Genomic DNA, 18,019 nt, shown 5'->3' on the forward strand with positions numbered 1-18,019 from the left:
TCTAACATCACAACTGATCTATAACATATTTATTAATATATTAATCTATTGTCATTGTGCATTACTTATAGTTGAAGTATTACCTATATATATGTTTCGATCAATACCCAAAGGTAGAACGTAACTGACTTTTACTCCAGAGTACTTATATACAGCTTTGACACAAAATATTCGTCCTATATTTAATCTTAGTATTTCTATTTTCTATTTCACTTTTCCTATATGTTTTACTCCACTAAATTTGGGACTTAAGTTACTTGACATGCTTTACATAAAAAAGGCATATGCTGATGATGTGATGCTGGTCTATACCACTAAAGATCCCAGAGGTATACCCTACAAAATACATTAACATGCTACCATCACAATAACATGGCCTAATACTCTAGAAAACTTTGAAAGGAATCTGTCTGTGAGGAGTACTTTTAATATCTACTGAAGTTTTTGCTGGGATTTAAGTACTTTTTGTTAACTCCCAAAGATGATCCAAAATGCTTAATATCTGTTGAATCACTAATTTTATCAATACATGCAAATAACTGAGGTATAATGCAGTTTCTCAGCTTTTCCTGGTCATCAGGTATGACCCTTTGGATGCTCAGAGGCTCCGTAGTGAACATGGTAACACTGTCATCTTCAGCAACATTGATTCACCAGTAAAACTCATGTTATTTGACAAATGACTGTTTGGAGATGCTTGTGTTTATGTTTAGTTAATGACATCTTTGCTGAAATTATATAATCTGATATGATAACCTTTGAATTTACCATGAGCTTTTATGAACACCTGTATGATTAGTGGTTTAAATATAAGAAAATACCTGATTTACACAGAAAAAATGCAAAATACAGAGGATAATAGAATCAGGAGTACTAAATTGCTTACAAAAAGTCAGAGAGAAAATTTGATTTGGCTAGTTGGGCCTGCATGAGTTAAGCAGCATTTTAACCCTTTCATGCACAGTGGTCACTCTAGTGGACAGTTATTCTCCAGCTGTTCTCTTGTATATTCATGGGTTTTGTTGTTTTAGTTCCATATCAACCAACACAGTGGACGCTTATGCATCATCCCATATGCTGACACTCATACCATTACTGTTCTTGATCAACCTGGGCTGCACTAACATATTTGAGTGTAAATCAGTTGGTAATGGTTATTAGACTGTAATTAACAGGGCTTTTTTTTTTAAACAACTTTTTTTTTTTGCATATCTGAGTAATACCTAGACACTAAGGAAAGGAAAAGTTTTGGCTTTTTTACATTTGATAATTGTCTTGATTGGAAACAGCATGACGCAACAGTTTTTTCAGTTAGATTTTTTTTTTTTTAATTATGGAATGTCCTTTGCAGTGGACAGCATTTTTTTTTTTTTTTTTTTTTTGTAAAGCTGTAAAACTCTTGTTCCCTACAGAGGACAAAAATACATTGCTGGGCCTCAGGAGGTTCTAGAATGTTAAAATGTGAGAACAGATTAACAGCATTAAAAACATGTATTTGATAGTTTTCACACAGTATGTCAGTAAATGCATGGTGTCCATCTGACTGGACATTTTTATAACCCCATGAAAAATAGGTTCACAAAAACAAACAAACAAACAAACAAACAAACAAACAAACAAACAAACAAAAAAACAATCATTGTTTTTTCATGCTTAAAGAGGAATAAAAACACTCAGGAAAAAATCTTGATTAAGGTTGTCATAATTCATGCATGAAAGGGTTAAATTTAGGACTGTGATGGAGAATTTCTGCTGGTGCCTTTTTCGTTTTGCAGCAGATCCAGCTTTAACTGGAGCAGATTTCCAGTCCGGGTCTGCAGCTGGACCACAGTGATGCGGGGCCCGGTGTGTGCAGTACCTCCTTTGGCCGCTGGGGGGCGCAGTGCTAATGGGTGTGGGTGCTGGCTAAGCGCCGCCCCGCTCCCTCCCTCCAGAGCCTGCTGACTCCGGGCTGGTGAAGACACCCTTAGCAACAACACACAGTTGCGTCGAATAAGATACTCCAACCACAGAGAAGACGGATTAAACACTGCAGCTTTGTTGCGCTGAATACAGGTGAAGTCCGTCTGAGGAGAAGATGCCCAGCTTGTTTTCGCAGTGAACATGGGGCTTGAGTACAGCTAACGAGCTAGCCTGTTTTTGGCTAGCTACCCCCGAAGACGACCGAAGCTGCCCCATCCTGTCCCGGAGGGGGACGGAATCCTGGGGGGCTCAACGAGTGGTAGCGTCGCTGTTTGCTAACTACAAACTCACCGGGAATAAGCACGGGAATGGTGCTCTGGATCGACTCACTGTACCGACAGAGAAAGGCGAGGGGCACACGGGTCAGACCACCAAGCTGTAATATTTGGACTCAAACTATTTTTAACGGAGGGAGCGGCTCACGGGCGGACGACTGTTTTTGTGGCTGTGCGAGCTAGCTGGCTAGCTAGCAGAAGGAAACGACCCCCATCCACTGCTCAGGTTTTTTCAACTGTAGCCAAGGCTAAGTTTGTGTGTGAAAGCAGCGCACTGAATGCACATTTCTGTGGTTTTTAGAGCAACGATAAATTACAGTATACGCCGAGAGAAAAGCTGGCTGACCCAAGGAAAGAATAAGTCAAGTTAGTTCAGTCCAAACCACAACTCAAGGCTACCTGGACTCACACCGACCACCGCAAACTTATACATGCTGTTAGCTACAGAGGCTACGTCAAAGTAGTTTGCCCTTTTGTTCTTTACCTGCTTATTTGGAAGGTTTTTTCTTCACTTCGGATGCTGGCATCACGTATTAAATGCAATCATGATGATAATAAGCAGGAAACCAGAGGGCCCAATATCAACAGGTAACCATAACAAAAGTTTTGAATGTCAACTACTTCGCTTCACGGGTGTTGGGGAAAGATTTGCACTTCTCATGTTAAATTCAAAGTTGTAACAAGATGAAAGCTGAACGTTAGAAGTTTTATATTTCAACAACACCTTTGAAAAGCTGTTGGCGTTTACAGCAACATCAGCAATATGAGTGGTTTTCGTTGACGTTTTGGAAAAGTCAGGTTTGATTTGGAGTTGATGCATGCAGACGCAGGGTTGTTTTTATTTGCCTGTGTTTCCATGTCGATCAGGAAGCTTCTGTGTGTGAATGTTTTGAAGTCAGTCCAGGAAGCTGCGTTAGTTTTATGTCTTCTCAGTAAGCAATTAGCTATCCTTATCAAAGCATGCTACGCCTCCATATTTAAGTCAGTTCCTTTTCTGCAGTTGCTTTAAAATTTGCCCCATGACGGTGATTCTTATCTCTTAAACAGCTGTAATTGTTATTCATTCTTTTATTGGCATCGAGAGCTCAGCTTTATTTGGATGAAGCGTGATTGAGGCGCTAGCATTTATTTATCTTGTTTGTAAACTAGAAAATGTAATGCAGCATGGCTTTCAAGAAGTCCCTGTTAGATATGCTGTCTGTACATTGGACCTATTGACTATAAGGAGGCTCTTTGTTCAGAATACTAGGAAGAGGGGGGACAGAAAACTTACTTTATCTCACATACACGTTTAACAACACATGATCAGCCCTATCTGCGTGTCTGAACCTTGTTCTCTAGCCTTCACAGTGTGGAGAGCTGAAGGCCAGCTGTACAAAGTAGGCTGGATGTTTAGTGTCATAGAGGTTCAAGCTCTGTTTGTTTCTCTTCCAGAGAAAGTTTGCTTGGACAGCGGAGTCAGATGTTATGCAAAAAGTGTTGAGCCCCTGCTGAGTAATTAGAAGTTTGCAGAGAGCTAATGGAGTCTGTTCTTGCCTAATATTATGAGTGGACCCTAATGCCTCTGTTTGCTGTGCTGTGCAGGTCTAATGCGTCTGTATCCTGGCAGCAGGTCTAATCTGTCCCAGAGCTGGTCTGTTGACAAGCTTGCAAGCACTGGTGACATGGGCTCTGACGCACCTGCACATAGTTACAACACTCTCATGGGCTAGTTGGGCAGAACACAGAGTCTTCCACGATTTTGGGCTTTTAATGACCTAACCCAGCACAAAAAGGGCTATGCTGCGTCATTTCAAGATACTAGAGATTAATACTGGCAAGTTGCCTCTACCTAAGCAGCAACTTTTGTGCAAGCTAAATGACCGTTGAGATGAACAGCCGGTCGATGGGGTTTGTCGTCTGAGTAACTGGAGTCGTCCTACAGTCTTCACCTATCTCCTCTATGTGTATCATTTCACATTTGTTGTTTGGCTCAGTGCCACTTAGGTGAGCACACGCACACAGCAGTGTTGAATGACAAGCACCCACATCCTTCTATATGAGCTCTATTTCTGAACACACCTGGTGTGTGCAGTACATGACTCGGCCTGAATGGACAGATGGGCAGACGGAAAGATGCTGTCGTCACAGAGGCATCTGTTACCCCCATTAGGCCAATAATACCACTTGCAGCGCTAGCGATCTGGGACCCTAAGCCCTATCTAAGCTGGTCAGGTTGGAGTCCTGGCCTTGGGTACAATGTATTGGACACAATAGACACAATGGTGAATCTGCTAATAATGGGCTTTTCACAGTAAATGTGTGTGAGGATGTTGTGCCAGACGATATCCATCCCACGCAGTCTAAAGAGAGCCCTGTTGGTAAGGCTGCCTAGCTGAGGCCAGAGCTACTGATTCAATTAGCTTCACCAAACTTGCTTTTTTAATTTCATGGTAGATATTAGAATTGGCAGGCTCACTGATGAAATAATCAATGAGCCATTGCCTGGTTTGAACAAATGGGGCATTGTCTGTCTTTGTGAAGAAGATTAGATTGCATTCTGTGAACTCTGAATGTTATCTTCACCCTTTATCCCCGAGTGTGTCTGTGTTGTCAATTTGATGACTTGATATTATCAGGCAATTTATTTGTTCATCTTTGTTCCCACAGCACGCCATGGTGATGGTCTCTACGACTCTTACATGAGGACAGACCACATTCTTAAAGACGAAGCAGATACAAACAGTCCATCTGGGCTGCCCCCTATGCCCAAACACACAGTAAGTACACACACACACACACACACACACACACACACACACACACACACACACACACATTCAGTAAAGCCCCATTTCCTGTGCTGGAGCACACTCTGTCTCCAGACATCCTGTTCCTATGAGAGAGATTCCCTTCTCGGCACCACTTTTCTCATTTACACCGCTCCTCCTCCTCCTTCAGCTTTGTAATTCGTGATTGGTAGATCACTTCTATTGATTGACTGTCTGGAAGTACACAAGAATGCGTTTCACTGCGGACAGTTCTTCGTGACTGTCTCATATTAGTTGTAGTGAGGCCATTTTGTTTCCCCTCTTAAACAGATATCAGCACTCGTGTTTTGCTGTTTGAATGATGCAAAAGGTTAATATTGACATTATCGTCCTGATCTGACATGGAAAAATGATAGAAGAACCAAATGCAACTCTGTATAGCAGTATTAGCAGGTCTGTATCACATTGTGCATGTTTGTGGGGTTACCATTAACCATCCCTATTAATATGCAGATTAAAGTCTGGAGTAGGTGGCCCTATACATATCGATGTATGGTACCTGTTTTCTGATCGGCAGTTCAGTTATTTCTGAAATGACCTTCAGACTTGTTTCAGATAGAATAAGCGTAGCAATATCCAAAACATTGCAGCAGGCCGGAATGTGTTTCTCATCACAGGCCTCAGGTCATGTGGTACCTTCCTCCTCTGTAAATGCCATGTTTGGCATAAAATGCACACACAGTGACAATGCTACTCCACTTTGTCCCACACCAGCAAAAGGACTGGTTTGATATATTGTAAAGATTTATTGGACTTGAAAATGTGACCCACAAACAAAATCACCAATCAACATTCTCCCCCTCCTTCCTTTCTTTCTCTTGTAACCCGGCATCACTGTGCATGGCAAGGGTTAGGCCTAGTTTTCTATTCTAGCCCTGCTCTTCTTCCTTTGTATTTTCTGTCACGCTCAGTGCAGCCCTAACAGAGGTAATATCATCAAGTGAATATGACTGACAGTTTACCCCAGTTAGGTGTGTTGTGGCAAGTACTCCTCTATTTGGATAATAAATTCTAGAATTTGGTTAGAAGTAAACATGTTATTAATTGAAGGTTCAGTTTGTCTTGTGTAACTTGACCAAAATTAACCTGAGACAGTCAGAGGTTCCTGTCAAAATGGGTATAGACATCTGCATGACATTTTGCCAAGGTGTGTTCGTCACACAGGTCTGTGTTGGTTGTGCAACTCCAATGCTTCTGAGAAGAAGGGAAGCATACTTAGGTGTTTGTCTGACAGCAAAGAGATTAGCTCTTCTCCATCTGTTGCACCATGCAGATTTGCACAGAGGACTCTCCACCCTCAGTATCACCTTAGTTACACAGGATTCATGCTCTCTGGTTTCCAACTCAATCACTGGTCACTTTGAAAAATCCCTGACCAGTAAATCAATAATGATCCATCACTGCTGGAGCCCTACATGTTGTAGCTTTGATTTTTATCCCCGTATTTGTGTCTGTGTGTAGGCACAGGGGGCTCAATCAATGACATTCACTGTGTTTGTACTATAGCTTTGGGACGCCAGCTGCATGGCACACTGGGTCAGCAGTAGGGCTTTTGTAATAAGTTAGGACTATATGGTTACATCTATGGAAACCCACACTGCATTCCTTCTCTATTTTAGGATTCAAGCTTACAACACAAACACACACCAAGTTGAATCCTCTTTCAGTGAAACATGTCAGCACTTAGTTTTAATGTGTTTTTTTTCCCCTCGTTGTTGTCTTTATCAGCGGGTTTGTTTTTATCCACTGCCTTGTTGAGTTGTATGCACAAGTGGAAGTTAAAACCTTACAGTGCAGCATAGCAGTGAAACAAGTTTTCTCCTCTCTAGGTAGAGGGGAAAAAAAACCTTTGGGTTGATTGTCCCTTCCTCACTCTGCCATTAGGATACGCAAAACAGACACCTTGAAAGACAACACAGTAAATAAGGTATAGAAGAAGCTCAAGTTGAGTGTATGTCAGTGTGTCATATTAATAGCCACACTGCCTCCACAGTTTAAAAGTATAATCTAACTTTAATGACTGTCATTTCCCTTGTGCTCCATAATCTTGTGGAAGGTTCTTTCCGCTGGTAAGAAAAAGAGACTTGAACGAGAGACTGAGAGAAACAAGGAATGAATTCCTGGGGTTGCCAAAATGTAGCTGTTTACTGGCTGGCAAGAACAAGACTCTGGAGGTTTCCTTAAACTTGTGTAACCTTTCAAGTCCCAAGATCCAATTTGGTTTTGTCACCTTTAAAGTGATAGTTGTTTTTGCGGAGAGCCTAAACTTGCATTAATCTATAGCTGCACACCATGTTTTAGAAGGTTTGTACAACTGTTAGATTTGTTTTTCACTCCCAACTAGGATATATGTTGTTTTGGTGGTGACGTGCTGGACTTTTAAAAGTTAAAGGTTTTAAGAGACACACCTTGTTGGTAACAGGTTCAAATAAGCACTTAGGCCTTTGTGGATGTTTTATGGTTGGGGGTGGGTGACTGAATTTCCTAGCTCCAGACCCGTGCTGAGTAAACCAGTTGTGCCGGTTGACGCTTTTCTATCTGCTTCTGCTAATGGCACAACAGTATTTGCTTCGAAGATAGCTGTTGGTAAAATTTGAACAGGTTCTGCTTGTTGGTAACACATTGTTGGATTGCTCATGGGCTGATATGTGATACTTTCTTCTCATACATGCAAATCAGCTCCACTAGAGTCTTCTTTAGTGTGGAGGGTTTATATGCAAATGGCGTTAGTTCCATTTACAGTTTTTCAATAGTTCCATTACTGGTCTTTGTTTGCAAAAATGAGCTTAAAAGACTCATTAGTTTTTCTGTTTGAGGTTTTTTTCACAGGCTAAAAGCTGTTACACATCAAGCGTCACTGTTCTGTAGTTACAAACGTGGTGTAACATACAAATGTTCTTTCTTAATTCTATTAACTACATTAACGGGACACATAAGAGGTGCATTGTGTTGATGCTGTTCACAGAATAGATAAACTAGAGTAATGTGTTAACAGCTGGATTTCCTAACGGTATTCTTTGTGTCTGTTGTCTCTCTTTCCTCTCAGGTTGTCAGTAACAAGGGCGTAATGAGGGATCAGGTAACTGTGCGAGGTGGCCAACTGAAGGTCAAGTACCTTTACGAAGACTCGAGTAACAATCGAAAGATCAATGCCATAACCACGGCAACCACTCAGAATAGTGGGACCACTGGTCAGACGTCCAGTAAACCTGCCCTGGTCTCCAGCCTGTCCAAGGAGCATAGTGTAGACAGGTGAGAAAGGCACTAAAGAAATCCTTAAAAACCACATTGGTGTCTAAAAATCCAAAGTGTGATCAATCACATCATGTAACCCTTGTCTTGTCTTTATCTGTGTCTGTATTTCTGTTTGGTTGTGGTTTGCTACAGCACTGAATCCAGTAAAGGCTCCAGCGACTCCTCTGGTCAGCACAGTGGAAGTGGCACCAAACTGTGTGGCCCTCTCACCCCTGACCAGGCTCTGAGACTGTACCGATCTCAACTGACCACACTGGAGCAGACGGAGATCCACACCTTCCCAGACATCTACTTTGTGGGACCCAATGCCAAGAAAAGGCCTGCTGTAGCTGGAGGCAACAACAACTGTGGCTACGATGATGAGCAGGGAGGATACATTCACGTTCCTCATGATCACCTTGCTTATCGCTATGAATTTCTAAAGGTATGACTTTTTTTTTTTTTTTTTTTTTTTTTTACTATTAGTCTTTTTTTGGGAGTTTTCTCATTTCCAGTCAGGTGTTTTGGAATACTATATATAATAGTATTGTTGTTTCAGGTTTTTCACTGTCCCACTTTAAAACTTCCTGTCTTCTGTCCTCTTCAGATCATTGGTAAAGGTAGCTTCGGTCAGGTAGCCAAAGTATACGACCATAAACTCCAACAACACCTGGCTCTGAAAATGGTACGGAATGAAAAGCGTTTCCACCGCCAAGCGCAGGAGGAGATCCACATCCTGGAGCACCTACGCAAGCAGGATCGCAATGGCACCATGAATGTTGTGCACATGCTTGAAAACTTCACCTTCCGCAACCACATCTGCATGACATTCGAGCTGCTGAGTATGAACCTGTACGAGCTCATCAAAAGAAACAAGTTTCAGGGCTTCAGTTTGCCACTGGTCAGGAAATTTGCCCACTCCATCCTGCAGTGTCTCGAGGCCTTGAGCAGACACCGAATTATCCACTGTGACCTCAAACCGGAAAACATCCTGCTCAAACAGCAGGGACGCAGCGGCATCAAGGTAGGTCCCCTGCCACATTTATTCAACCAACCATTATTTCGATCATAGAAACATTAAAGGATAAATATTTAAGATTTGCATACACTTGTGTGCTTATGTGACATTAGGAGTACTTTGAGCTGATCGTTTATAAGAAAATTAAAATCTAAAGCAATTGAATTAGCCAAAACAGGACCATTATCTAGATGTAAAATGTGAAGTGTAAGCAGATTTAGATGTGTTTGTGTTGTGACGGGTCTGTCCTCTTCTGTCTCTGCAGGTGATTGACTTTGGCTCAAGCTGTTTTGAACACCAGCGCGTGTACACCTACATCCAGTCTCGTTTCTATCGGGCTCCGGAGGTGATCCTTGGCTCGCGTTACGGCCTGCCTATCGATATGTGGAGCTTCGGCTGCATTCTGGCTGAGCTGCTGACCGGCTACCCACTGTTCCCCGGGGAGGACGAGGGTGACCAGCTGGCCTGTGTCATGGAGCTGCTGGGCATGCCTCCCCAAAAGGTTCTGGAGCAGGCCAAAAGGGCAAAGAACTTCATCAACTCCAAGGGTCACCCCCGCTACTGTGGAGCCAACACACTGCCCACAGGGGCCACTGTGCTAACAGGGTCTCGCTCCCGCCGCGGCAAAATGAGAGGTCCACCGGGCAGCAAAGAGTGGAGCGCTGCACTTAAGGGCTGCGAGGACCCCACCTTTACTGACTTCATAAAGAAGTGCTTGGACTGGGACCCTTCGTCTCGCCTCACCCCCAGCCAGGCCCTCAGGCACCCTTGGCTGTATCGCAGGATGCCTAAACCCCTACCCGGGGCAGAGAAGAGCCAAGGGGCCACAGTGAAGCGGCTCCCTGAGCACCACAGCACCTCCTTCCCTTCGATCATGGCCAAAGGGGGGCCTGGCTTAGGAACCACAGCTGCCAACAACAAACTGAGGAGCAACATGATGGGTGATTCAGGGGAGGCTATACCTCTCCGCACAGTCCTACCCAAACTTGTCTCTTAGAGAGAGAGTCCTTTAATCTCCTCTCTCACCCCACTCAGTTCTCCTCTGTACTCCTCAGGAGGAGTACAAGAGAGAGTGGAGTCTAGGTTTTAAAACTTGTTTGGTTGTTCTTTTATTTGTTTTCTACTGAGAGGTGTCGACACCCCAGTTTCTTGTTTTTGATATTAGGTGAACCAAGAAAGACAATAAAAGACACACTCAAAAGTTTTTATACAGAGGATTTTCATGAGCGGCTGTGGAGTTTTCTGTATACAGCCACATTGATAAGGTTTGATTTAGGTAATGCTTTTTAAAGAACTTCATTGTGTGAGTGGACAGCTTCGTAAATGAGCAACTGTTTATAACCTGCGCGTGTTCTCACGTGAGTGATGTGTTTTAGTCAGACACACTCAAGCACACCTGCACTGTCACTTGCCTCACTTGACACCCTTTCTTAACACTCGTAGGACACTGCCCTAAGTGTGGGACTACTCGTATATGAGTGAAACTTGAAAAGGGCTAAAGAGATTACTCTCATCAGGTCAGAGCTACCAAGAAAAGATTCGCTCAGCCCGCATGATTTTGTAGAAAGAATCCTGCTCTAGTGTTCAGGCCCTGCACACACTGACACTCTCAGATACACAACACAAATGCCTTTTACACAGGTAATGAAGGATTGGCATTATGTAGTGCTTAATTGGGAAACATTTTTTTTAGCAATAAATCCAAATTTTTTTCTAATTGCAATTTTTTTTTTTTTTTTTTTTTCTACTTTTCCTGATCCCTGGTGCTTGCATGTGAGCTCAATATGTGACATTAGTATGTGTGTGTGCTTTAGCTTCGTGGTGCTACTGTGGGAGGGTATAGGATGACCTATTACAGTACCCACCCCCTTTTCAACTCCATTTAAATGAGAGGAGGTGGGGGTGGGGAGGACAGTAGCTCTACTCCAACTCTGTCACCAAGGTGTCATGGTACGAACGTCACAAGTTGGTTAAAGTGAGTTCACTGTGTCCGGCTGGCTCACAAATACTGATACATACGACAGAAATGCAGAGCTGCACGTTATTGCACATACACACCTGCGGGGAGATTGCCAGGAAAGTTGCAGTTGGAAAGTAAAAGTTTGTACGAATGTTACCTGCCTGTGCCTCTAATGGGCAGCTGTGAGAGTTGGCAGTGGTGCATTAATCCTGATGGAAGAAGTGCAAGGTGAGAAAGATCATGGGATTATATGAAGGGCGATGTGTTTAATATGAGCCAAGATCTGTTTGTTTTTTTTCTCTGGGGGAGGTTTGGAGGAGATTGGCCAGTGTAAAAGATGGAGTTTTATGGTACAGAAGAAAGAAATGTTTCTCAGGGAGACATACTTGATACATCCCTTAATCCTATAGTAGCTTTTATCCACTCGCAGTCCTCTGTCCTGACTATGGATGAACATGCATGCAGTTCTGTCCACTGAGAGCAAGAGAATGCATTTATGAGTGTGGCTGCAAAGGGGGTCTGCATGCTCCTCAATCTGACCTAGATTCCCTCTCCTCCCCCACCATCTCTCTCTCTCTCGTTTTCTCACTCTCATGTAGGGCAGGAAACCTCTATCAAACTCACACACAGTGAATTATGGTGCTGTCCAAATGCACACAGACACGAACACACAAACACATCAGGTGCATGTTGTATGGACCACACCGCTCAGAGTTCTTTCTCTCTTCCCTCATTTTCTAAGTGAAGCTGTCAGGGATTTGTACTCTGTCTCCATTTTTTTATAGAAGTGGTTTCTATTGCAATTCGCTCCAGAATATCAGAGGACGTAAAAATGCAGAAGCGTAAAAAGAGAAAGTTGTATACTGTCATGTTGTACTAGTGGTGTGCGTTAGTAGGAGGGTGTTTGGTGTTCCAGCATGAAATCCAACCTGTTATCAGACCGAGTGACTATGAGAAGAGAAACTGTACAGTAACCAAATGAAGTTGTGATAGTTTCTTTTTCTAAAGAAAATAAAAATTATTATTAAATGAATTGTGCTGTGCTTGGGTGATTTCTGCTTTAAACTTTTAAGACCCAACAATATTTTTTTTTCTGTAGGAGACAAGAGTTTCACAGCTTTATTTAAAAAAAAGTCTGCTGCAGAGGACAATCAGTCAACAAAAAAATAAATTGAAAAAAATTATCTGAAAAAATCAAGACAATTATTTAATGTAAAAACAATATTTGTAAAGGTAATACTGATTAGCTGTTTACTAAGATTATAGAGGTGATTTTTATATTTAATGTACAACATGCATTTGTGGAAAAAAATATTAGACCACCCCTTGTTTTCTTCAATTTCTTGTTCATTTTAATGCCTGGTACAATTAAAGGTACATTTGTGTAGACAAATATAATGATAACAACAAAAATAGCTCATAAAAGTTTAATTTCAGAGTTGATATCTGGCCATTTTCCATAGTTTTCTTGATAATAACCAAAATCACTTAAGTTTTTATATCAATAGCTATGGCATTGTACTGCCAAAAACAGTGCTTTTATTCATTCCATGTTTTCTTTTCTGTCTGTTTTAATCACATGATACACACAGGAGTTAGTACTTGATTCCTTAACTGTTTTTGATGACTTTTGATAGTCTAATATTTTTTTCCACTGTAATGTAAACATAAGCCATGATGCGTCGAGTTGAAACATTGCAGAGCTGGATAGGCTTTTGTCCTTGGACCCTGAGAGGATTTTTAGCTAAATTTACATGAACCTCCGATGAAATATCTGATCCCTGAGGAGCGCATGGATGACACAATAGATGAAGAGAAACTTGGGCTCAGATGAAAAGCAATTTCTTGCTTAACCTGACCCTCGGGTAACCAACGGTAACCCATGTTTTTGTCATCCAACACCTGGGGCCTGTTATGAAACAGTGTCTCTAGACAGCCCATGATTCTGCTGCTGGTGAATCACCTTAAAGTGAGTTGGATTTCAGTGGGTGATTGGGTTACAGATTAAGTGCACACTAGGGCAATGATGAGTCGGTAACCTGCGATAAAACTTAAAGGCAGTGTTTGATACTGACACTACTCTGTCATTGTGCGCTTCCATGAAAGTCATGAAAAATAAAGAACAGGCAACAAAGACTGTAACAGATGCCAGTGGACGATCATCTGGGTCATATGATATCCAGAAGTGCAAGTCAGACACAACTGGACGTTTACAAAAAGACACATACAGGTGTCATTTGTAACTGCGGTACAAATATTTAATATGACACATATCCAAGTAAAGCTCAGTGGGATAGATACAGCTGCTGATCATAAAACTAATGATCAGTATCGGTTTGTTTACTGTGAGTCAGTGACTAAGCGTTGACACATCTTTACATCATTCTTCATTTACAGCTGTATCTGCGCTGTTGTGACATGTGAAGCAGGTTTGTGGGTGGAGCGTGATGTCACTACACACCTGTTTCACCTGTTACCTTGAAGTGAGCTCAGGTGTTCCAACTTTTCACAACACGATGGAACTTTGGGAAACTGCAAATCCAGGAAAAAGCTTACATTCACATTCAGAGAGTAACCTTATAACTGAGATAATTTTAGCATGTATTCTTCTTCTAAGTACTTTGCACGCACTTCCTTGTGAGTTCCCGTATTTTCATCGTCCACATGTCTGCCCTTTGTCCCATATTTGCAGATAACAACAGATCCGTGACATTACCAGTAATAATCACCGAAGCCAGGGAGGGAAAAGGAGATGGTAGGGGTTTAAATGAGCACAGACTCTTGTCCGCTGGTAACACTGATGATTCATAGATGTTTACTCTCACAGGAAGGTGCCCTGAGGGAAGAAGAAGTCAGGTATTGTATACACGCAACAGGAGGAGGGGGGTGGGAACCGGTTAAGCAACATCACTTCTGTCCAAGGCGACAAAGGTATTCTTTAGTGAGAAGGTGGTTGGCCATGCAAAGGAAACTTTGAGCGTTTGATGCCAGCTGACATTTAAAGAATGAAGACAACGCTTCACAGTAAAATTGGTATCATAATTTCTCATCAGCCGCGTGTTGGGTGAGGCTCAGTCTTTCCACTATCTACACCAAGTCATTGTGGCCTCATAAAAAATGTGTAAGCAAATTGCTATGAGATCAGGTTAAACAAGCAGGAAGGCAAGATGAGACATGGTTTTGTAATGATGACCTTAATATTTAAATATAGCTCAGAAGTGATACATCTGGGCCTATTGTGTTGTCTTTAGACTTGTTCTTATTTTAATCCGTAACCTATTAATGATAGTTCTTTATAAATCATGTAATAAAGAGGTGTCAGTGAAAAACAACAGATTTGCATATTATCTTTTTAGACATGCAAGAACTTCTACTTGTGCCACTTAAGGCTGATTTAGGAAAAGCTTTTGTCATTCATCGGACCTTTTCATTTTTCATTGACAGGGACAAAGCACAATATATATTAACCTTAAAAAGGAGAGATGTAGTGTGCCAGGTTGTAGCACTAGTGCTAATTTCCACCTGTAGTCCCTGGGCAGGCTCATGTTATCATTAAAAAAACAGACATTAATAAAAACTAAAACATAAAAAGCAGTAAAAAAACTAGAAGCACTCGGAGAGCGCAGACCTGCGCCAAGGCAGATCAGTTCCCCGGATATGGATGAAAATTTCAGGAAATGTTGATACTGGCACAAGGAACAAATGATGAAATTTTGGTGATCGGGGGTGGGGGGCCACTGATCTGCCTTGGCGGAGGTCTGCGCTGTCTTTTCTAGAAAAGCACTCGTAGAGCGCAGACCTCCGCCAAGGCAGATCAGTGGCCCCCCCACCCCCAATCACCACCAAAATTTCATCATTTGTTCCTTGTGCCAGTATCAACATTTCCTGAAATATTCATCCAAATCCATCCTTAACTTTTTGAATTATCTTGCACACAGACAAACAGACAAACCAACACCAACAAAAACATAACCTCCTCGGCGGAGGTAAAAATGCATTTTCATAACTCCATCTATATATAAAATTCATTCACATCCAACCATTCACTCTTATTCGTCCCACTGCAGTCTGTCACACACACTCTCAGCATGTTTACATTACATTAGATTGTGACTACAGGTTTGGTTTGAGAGTAGCTGTTTTTTCACCATACAGGAGAATGTGTGATAGTTTATAATTGTTAGTAAGATTAATGTGTATGTTTTGTAAGATTAATGTGTATGTGTAACTTTTAACTAAATGATTTTATTTTAATACCTCCTATTACTATCCTATGACTGTCACACTATGATAGTGTCCTCTTCATACTTCTGAGGGTCATTTACACAGTTTTCTGAAGTTATGAGTATTTTCTAAGCATTTGTCCATACGTGCAATAAGATAGAATATACATGTGGAATAAACAATATAAACACCGGGCACTTTTCTTCCTCAGCCACTGTTGTTTAAATCCTGTACATACACTACTGAACAATGTGACTTAACACGTGACTTGTATGGAATACCTTCCTTCCTATATGTCTTCTTTCCCAGTCACTGTTAATACATTTAGTATTTTCAATTGTAAATCTACTTATTCTATTTGAGTATGTTTTTTTCTGTTTTTAATTATGTTGTGGAAGGAGGAATAACAAACAAGAATGTCATTGAACGGTGTAACTGCTATGTCTTATCCTGTTCATATGACAGTTAAACCTGTTGAATCTTAAATGTAAAACGACACACTCACACAAATCAGCTGCACTAAAAAAAGAGTATGAGGAAGCTATGATACGAATATGATAATGTTCTTGCATAAGGTCTGTCTCTCTTCTCTGTTGCCATGAATGTGAAAGCAGATTAGATCAATCCCATTAGACATCAACCCAGTCACCTCCTGCCCATATGGTCCGAAACACCTACCTACATACCTGCATTCCCTTCAGCACACTGACTTCTACTGACCTAACTACTCCTCCTCTCCTCTCCTCTCCTCTCCTCTCCTCTCCTCTCCTCTCCTCTCCTCTCCTCTCCTCTCCTCTCCTCTCCTCTCCTCTCCTCTCCTCTCCTCTCCTCTCCTCTCCTCTCCTCTCCTCTCCTCTCCTCTCCTCTCCTCTCCTCTCCTCTCCTCTCCTCTCCTCTCCTCTCCCTCTCCCTCTCCCTCTCCCTCTCCCTCTCCCTCTCCTCTCCATGAGAAGATTTCAGCAGGTCTAAGCCTGTAGGCCATATGGAGCAACAGTAGGATTTGGTTGCTGGGGGGGGGGGTTGATGGAATGGTGTCTTATTACCATACAAGTTGGGAAATGTTGACCTGGCTGATGGTCCAAAGTGGTCCAAAGCGTAAACAGTAAACATCTCACTGTCTGTCTGTGTTGGAAGTCCTTCTGTGGATACGCATGATTAGATGTGATTAGTTTGTGTGGAGTCAGCTGATCACAAGGCGCTCTGTATCCCAGTGTGCTAGATACAGCTGTAAGGAAAACTCTATTGTACGTCTCTTTGATTCCTGACTTGACCCAATCAAACAGACCAAATTGAATTAACTTTATTTACCGCCTAAGGGAGGCTCAAATAATATAAAAATAAAATAAGTAATTATTGTAACCCTGAAAAAAAAAAAAAAATCAGGCTGGCATGAAAAGAAGTGGTGACATTAAAATTGACCTTGGCCTCTATTTTATTACATATAATGTGAATCCAACATAATTCATATTTTTTCCAGTTAGCTTCATTTCATTAGTGAATATAATTCGATTCTTGCAGTTATGCAATAGTCAAAGAAGAACACAGAACCGAATATAATAAATCTAGTTAAAGCTGTTGTCCAGTTCACATGTCCACTCAGCCTGACGTTGACCAAAGTGTTGTGCAATCTGCTGGAAGGTGGATGAAGGGTTTCTTGTAACGTTCAGTCCTGTAGCTTCTTTTCTGGGTGATCAAAATGTGGTGAAGAGGAAGATCTGAATTCTTCATAATGTCCTCCACAGTCCATCACAGCCACAGATAAGTCCAGCTTCCTTCCAGTCACTGAGGCTGTTTTTTTCCACCAGTTTTCCCAGCCACCCCTGTCCTCTTGTTTTAATTTGAATATATGTACTGTGAGTAAAGTTTTGTTTGTCGACTATTTAACCCATAAAGACCCACACATCCACTGGTGACCAAAAACATCTACTGAAGTAAATGTTTAATACCTGTTGATCCACTGATCCTATCAATACATGTAAATAATTGGTGTAAAATACAGTTTGTCATCTTTTCATAGTCATCAGATACGACCCATTTGGACGTTCAGAGGCTCCGTAGTGAACATGGAAACACCGTCATCTTCTACAGCACTGATTCACCAGTAAAACCCATGGAGTTGGATCAATGACAGTGGATGGAGACACTTGGTTTATGTTCAGCTAATGATAGATTTGACTGAAAAAGTCACTTTTTCATCAGTTTCTCTGTTTCTAATAAAATAGCCCTCAATTTTGATCTGAACTTTAATGAACATCTACATGATCATAGAATTAAATATAGGAAAATACCTGATTTACACTGAAAAAAACACAAAATAAAGAACAGAACATTGCAATAAATGGTGATAAATCACTTAGGAAAGGTTAAATAGAAAGAAAAATTTATTTGGGAACTGATATAAAAGTAATGCTGGGTCTTTATGGATTAATGCAATCACATCCAAACTCATAAGTTGTACTTCTTATCAGTTTCAGCTTCGGTATCTCTGAATGTTGGTACATAAAACACACACTGTTTTTATGACACTGCTTGGAAA

The 18,019-nt window shown here is 41.5% G+C and overlaps 1 protein-coding gene across 2 annotated transcripts; it reads left to right on the plus strand.

The window, feature by feature from the left end:
* The first annotated feature begins 1,945 nt into the window (after positions 1-1,945).
* dyrk3 (dual specificity tyrosine phosphorylation regulated kinase 3) lies at positions 1,946-12,292 on the plus strand. 2 transcript variants are annotated; one of them, XM_030133669.1, is made up of 6 exons: positions 1,946-2,825; positions 4,887-4,996; positions 8,094-8,299; positions 8,435-8,726; positions 8,889-9,305; positions 9,565-12,292. In XM_030133669.1, the coding sequence occupies exons 1-6, from the start codon at positions 2,783-2,785 to the stop codon at positions 10,294-10,296; spliced, it is 1,800 nt and encodes a 599-aa protein (XP_029989529.1). In that variant the 5' UTR covers positions 1,946-2,782; the 3' UTR covers positions 10,297-12,292. The 2 variants fall into 2 exon arrangements, with proteins under 2 accessions (XP_029989529.1, XP_029989530.1); XM_030133670.1 differs by lacking the exon at positions 1,946-2,825 and adding an exon at positions 4,432-4,597.
* The last annotated feature ends 5,727 nt before the right edge of the window (positions 12,293-18,019 follow it).

The sequence above is a fragment of the Sphaeramia orbicularis genome, chromosome 5 (assembly GCF_902148855.1).
Source record: "Sphaeramia orbicularis chromosome 5, fSphaOr1.1, whole genome shotgun sequence".
Classification (NCBI taxonomy): Eukaryota; Metazoa; Chordata; class Actinopteri; order Kurtiformes; family Apogonidae; genus Sphaeramia; species Sphaeramia orbicularis.

Coding starts and splice junctions, on each gene's coding strand:
- dyrk3 (XM_030133669.1), top strand. CDS start 2,783: ATGATGATAATAAGCAGGAAACCAGAGGGCCCAATATCAACAG. Junction 4,997..8,093: donor CCCCTATGCCCAAACACACA/GTAAGTACACAC, acceptor CTTTCCTCTCAG/GTTGTCAGTAACAAGGGCGT. Junction 8,727..8,888: donor ATCGCTATGAATTTCTAAAG/GTATGACTTTTT, acceptor TGTCCTCTTCAG/ATCATTGGTAAAGGTAGCTT.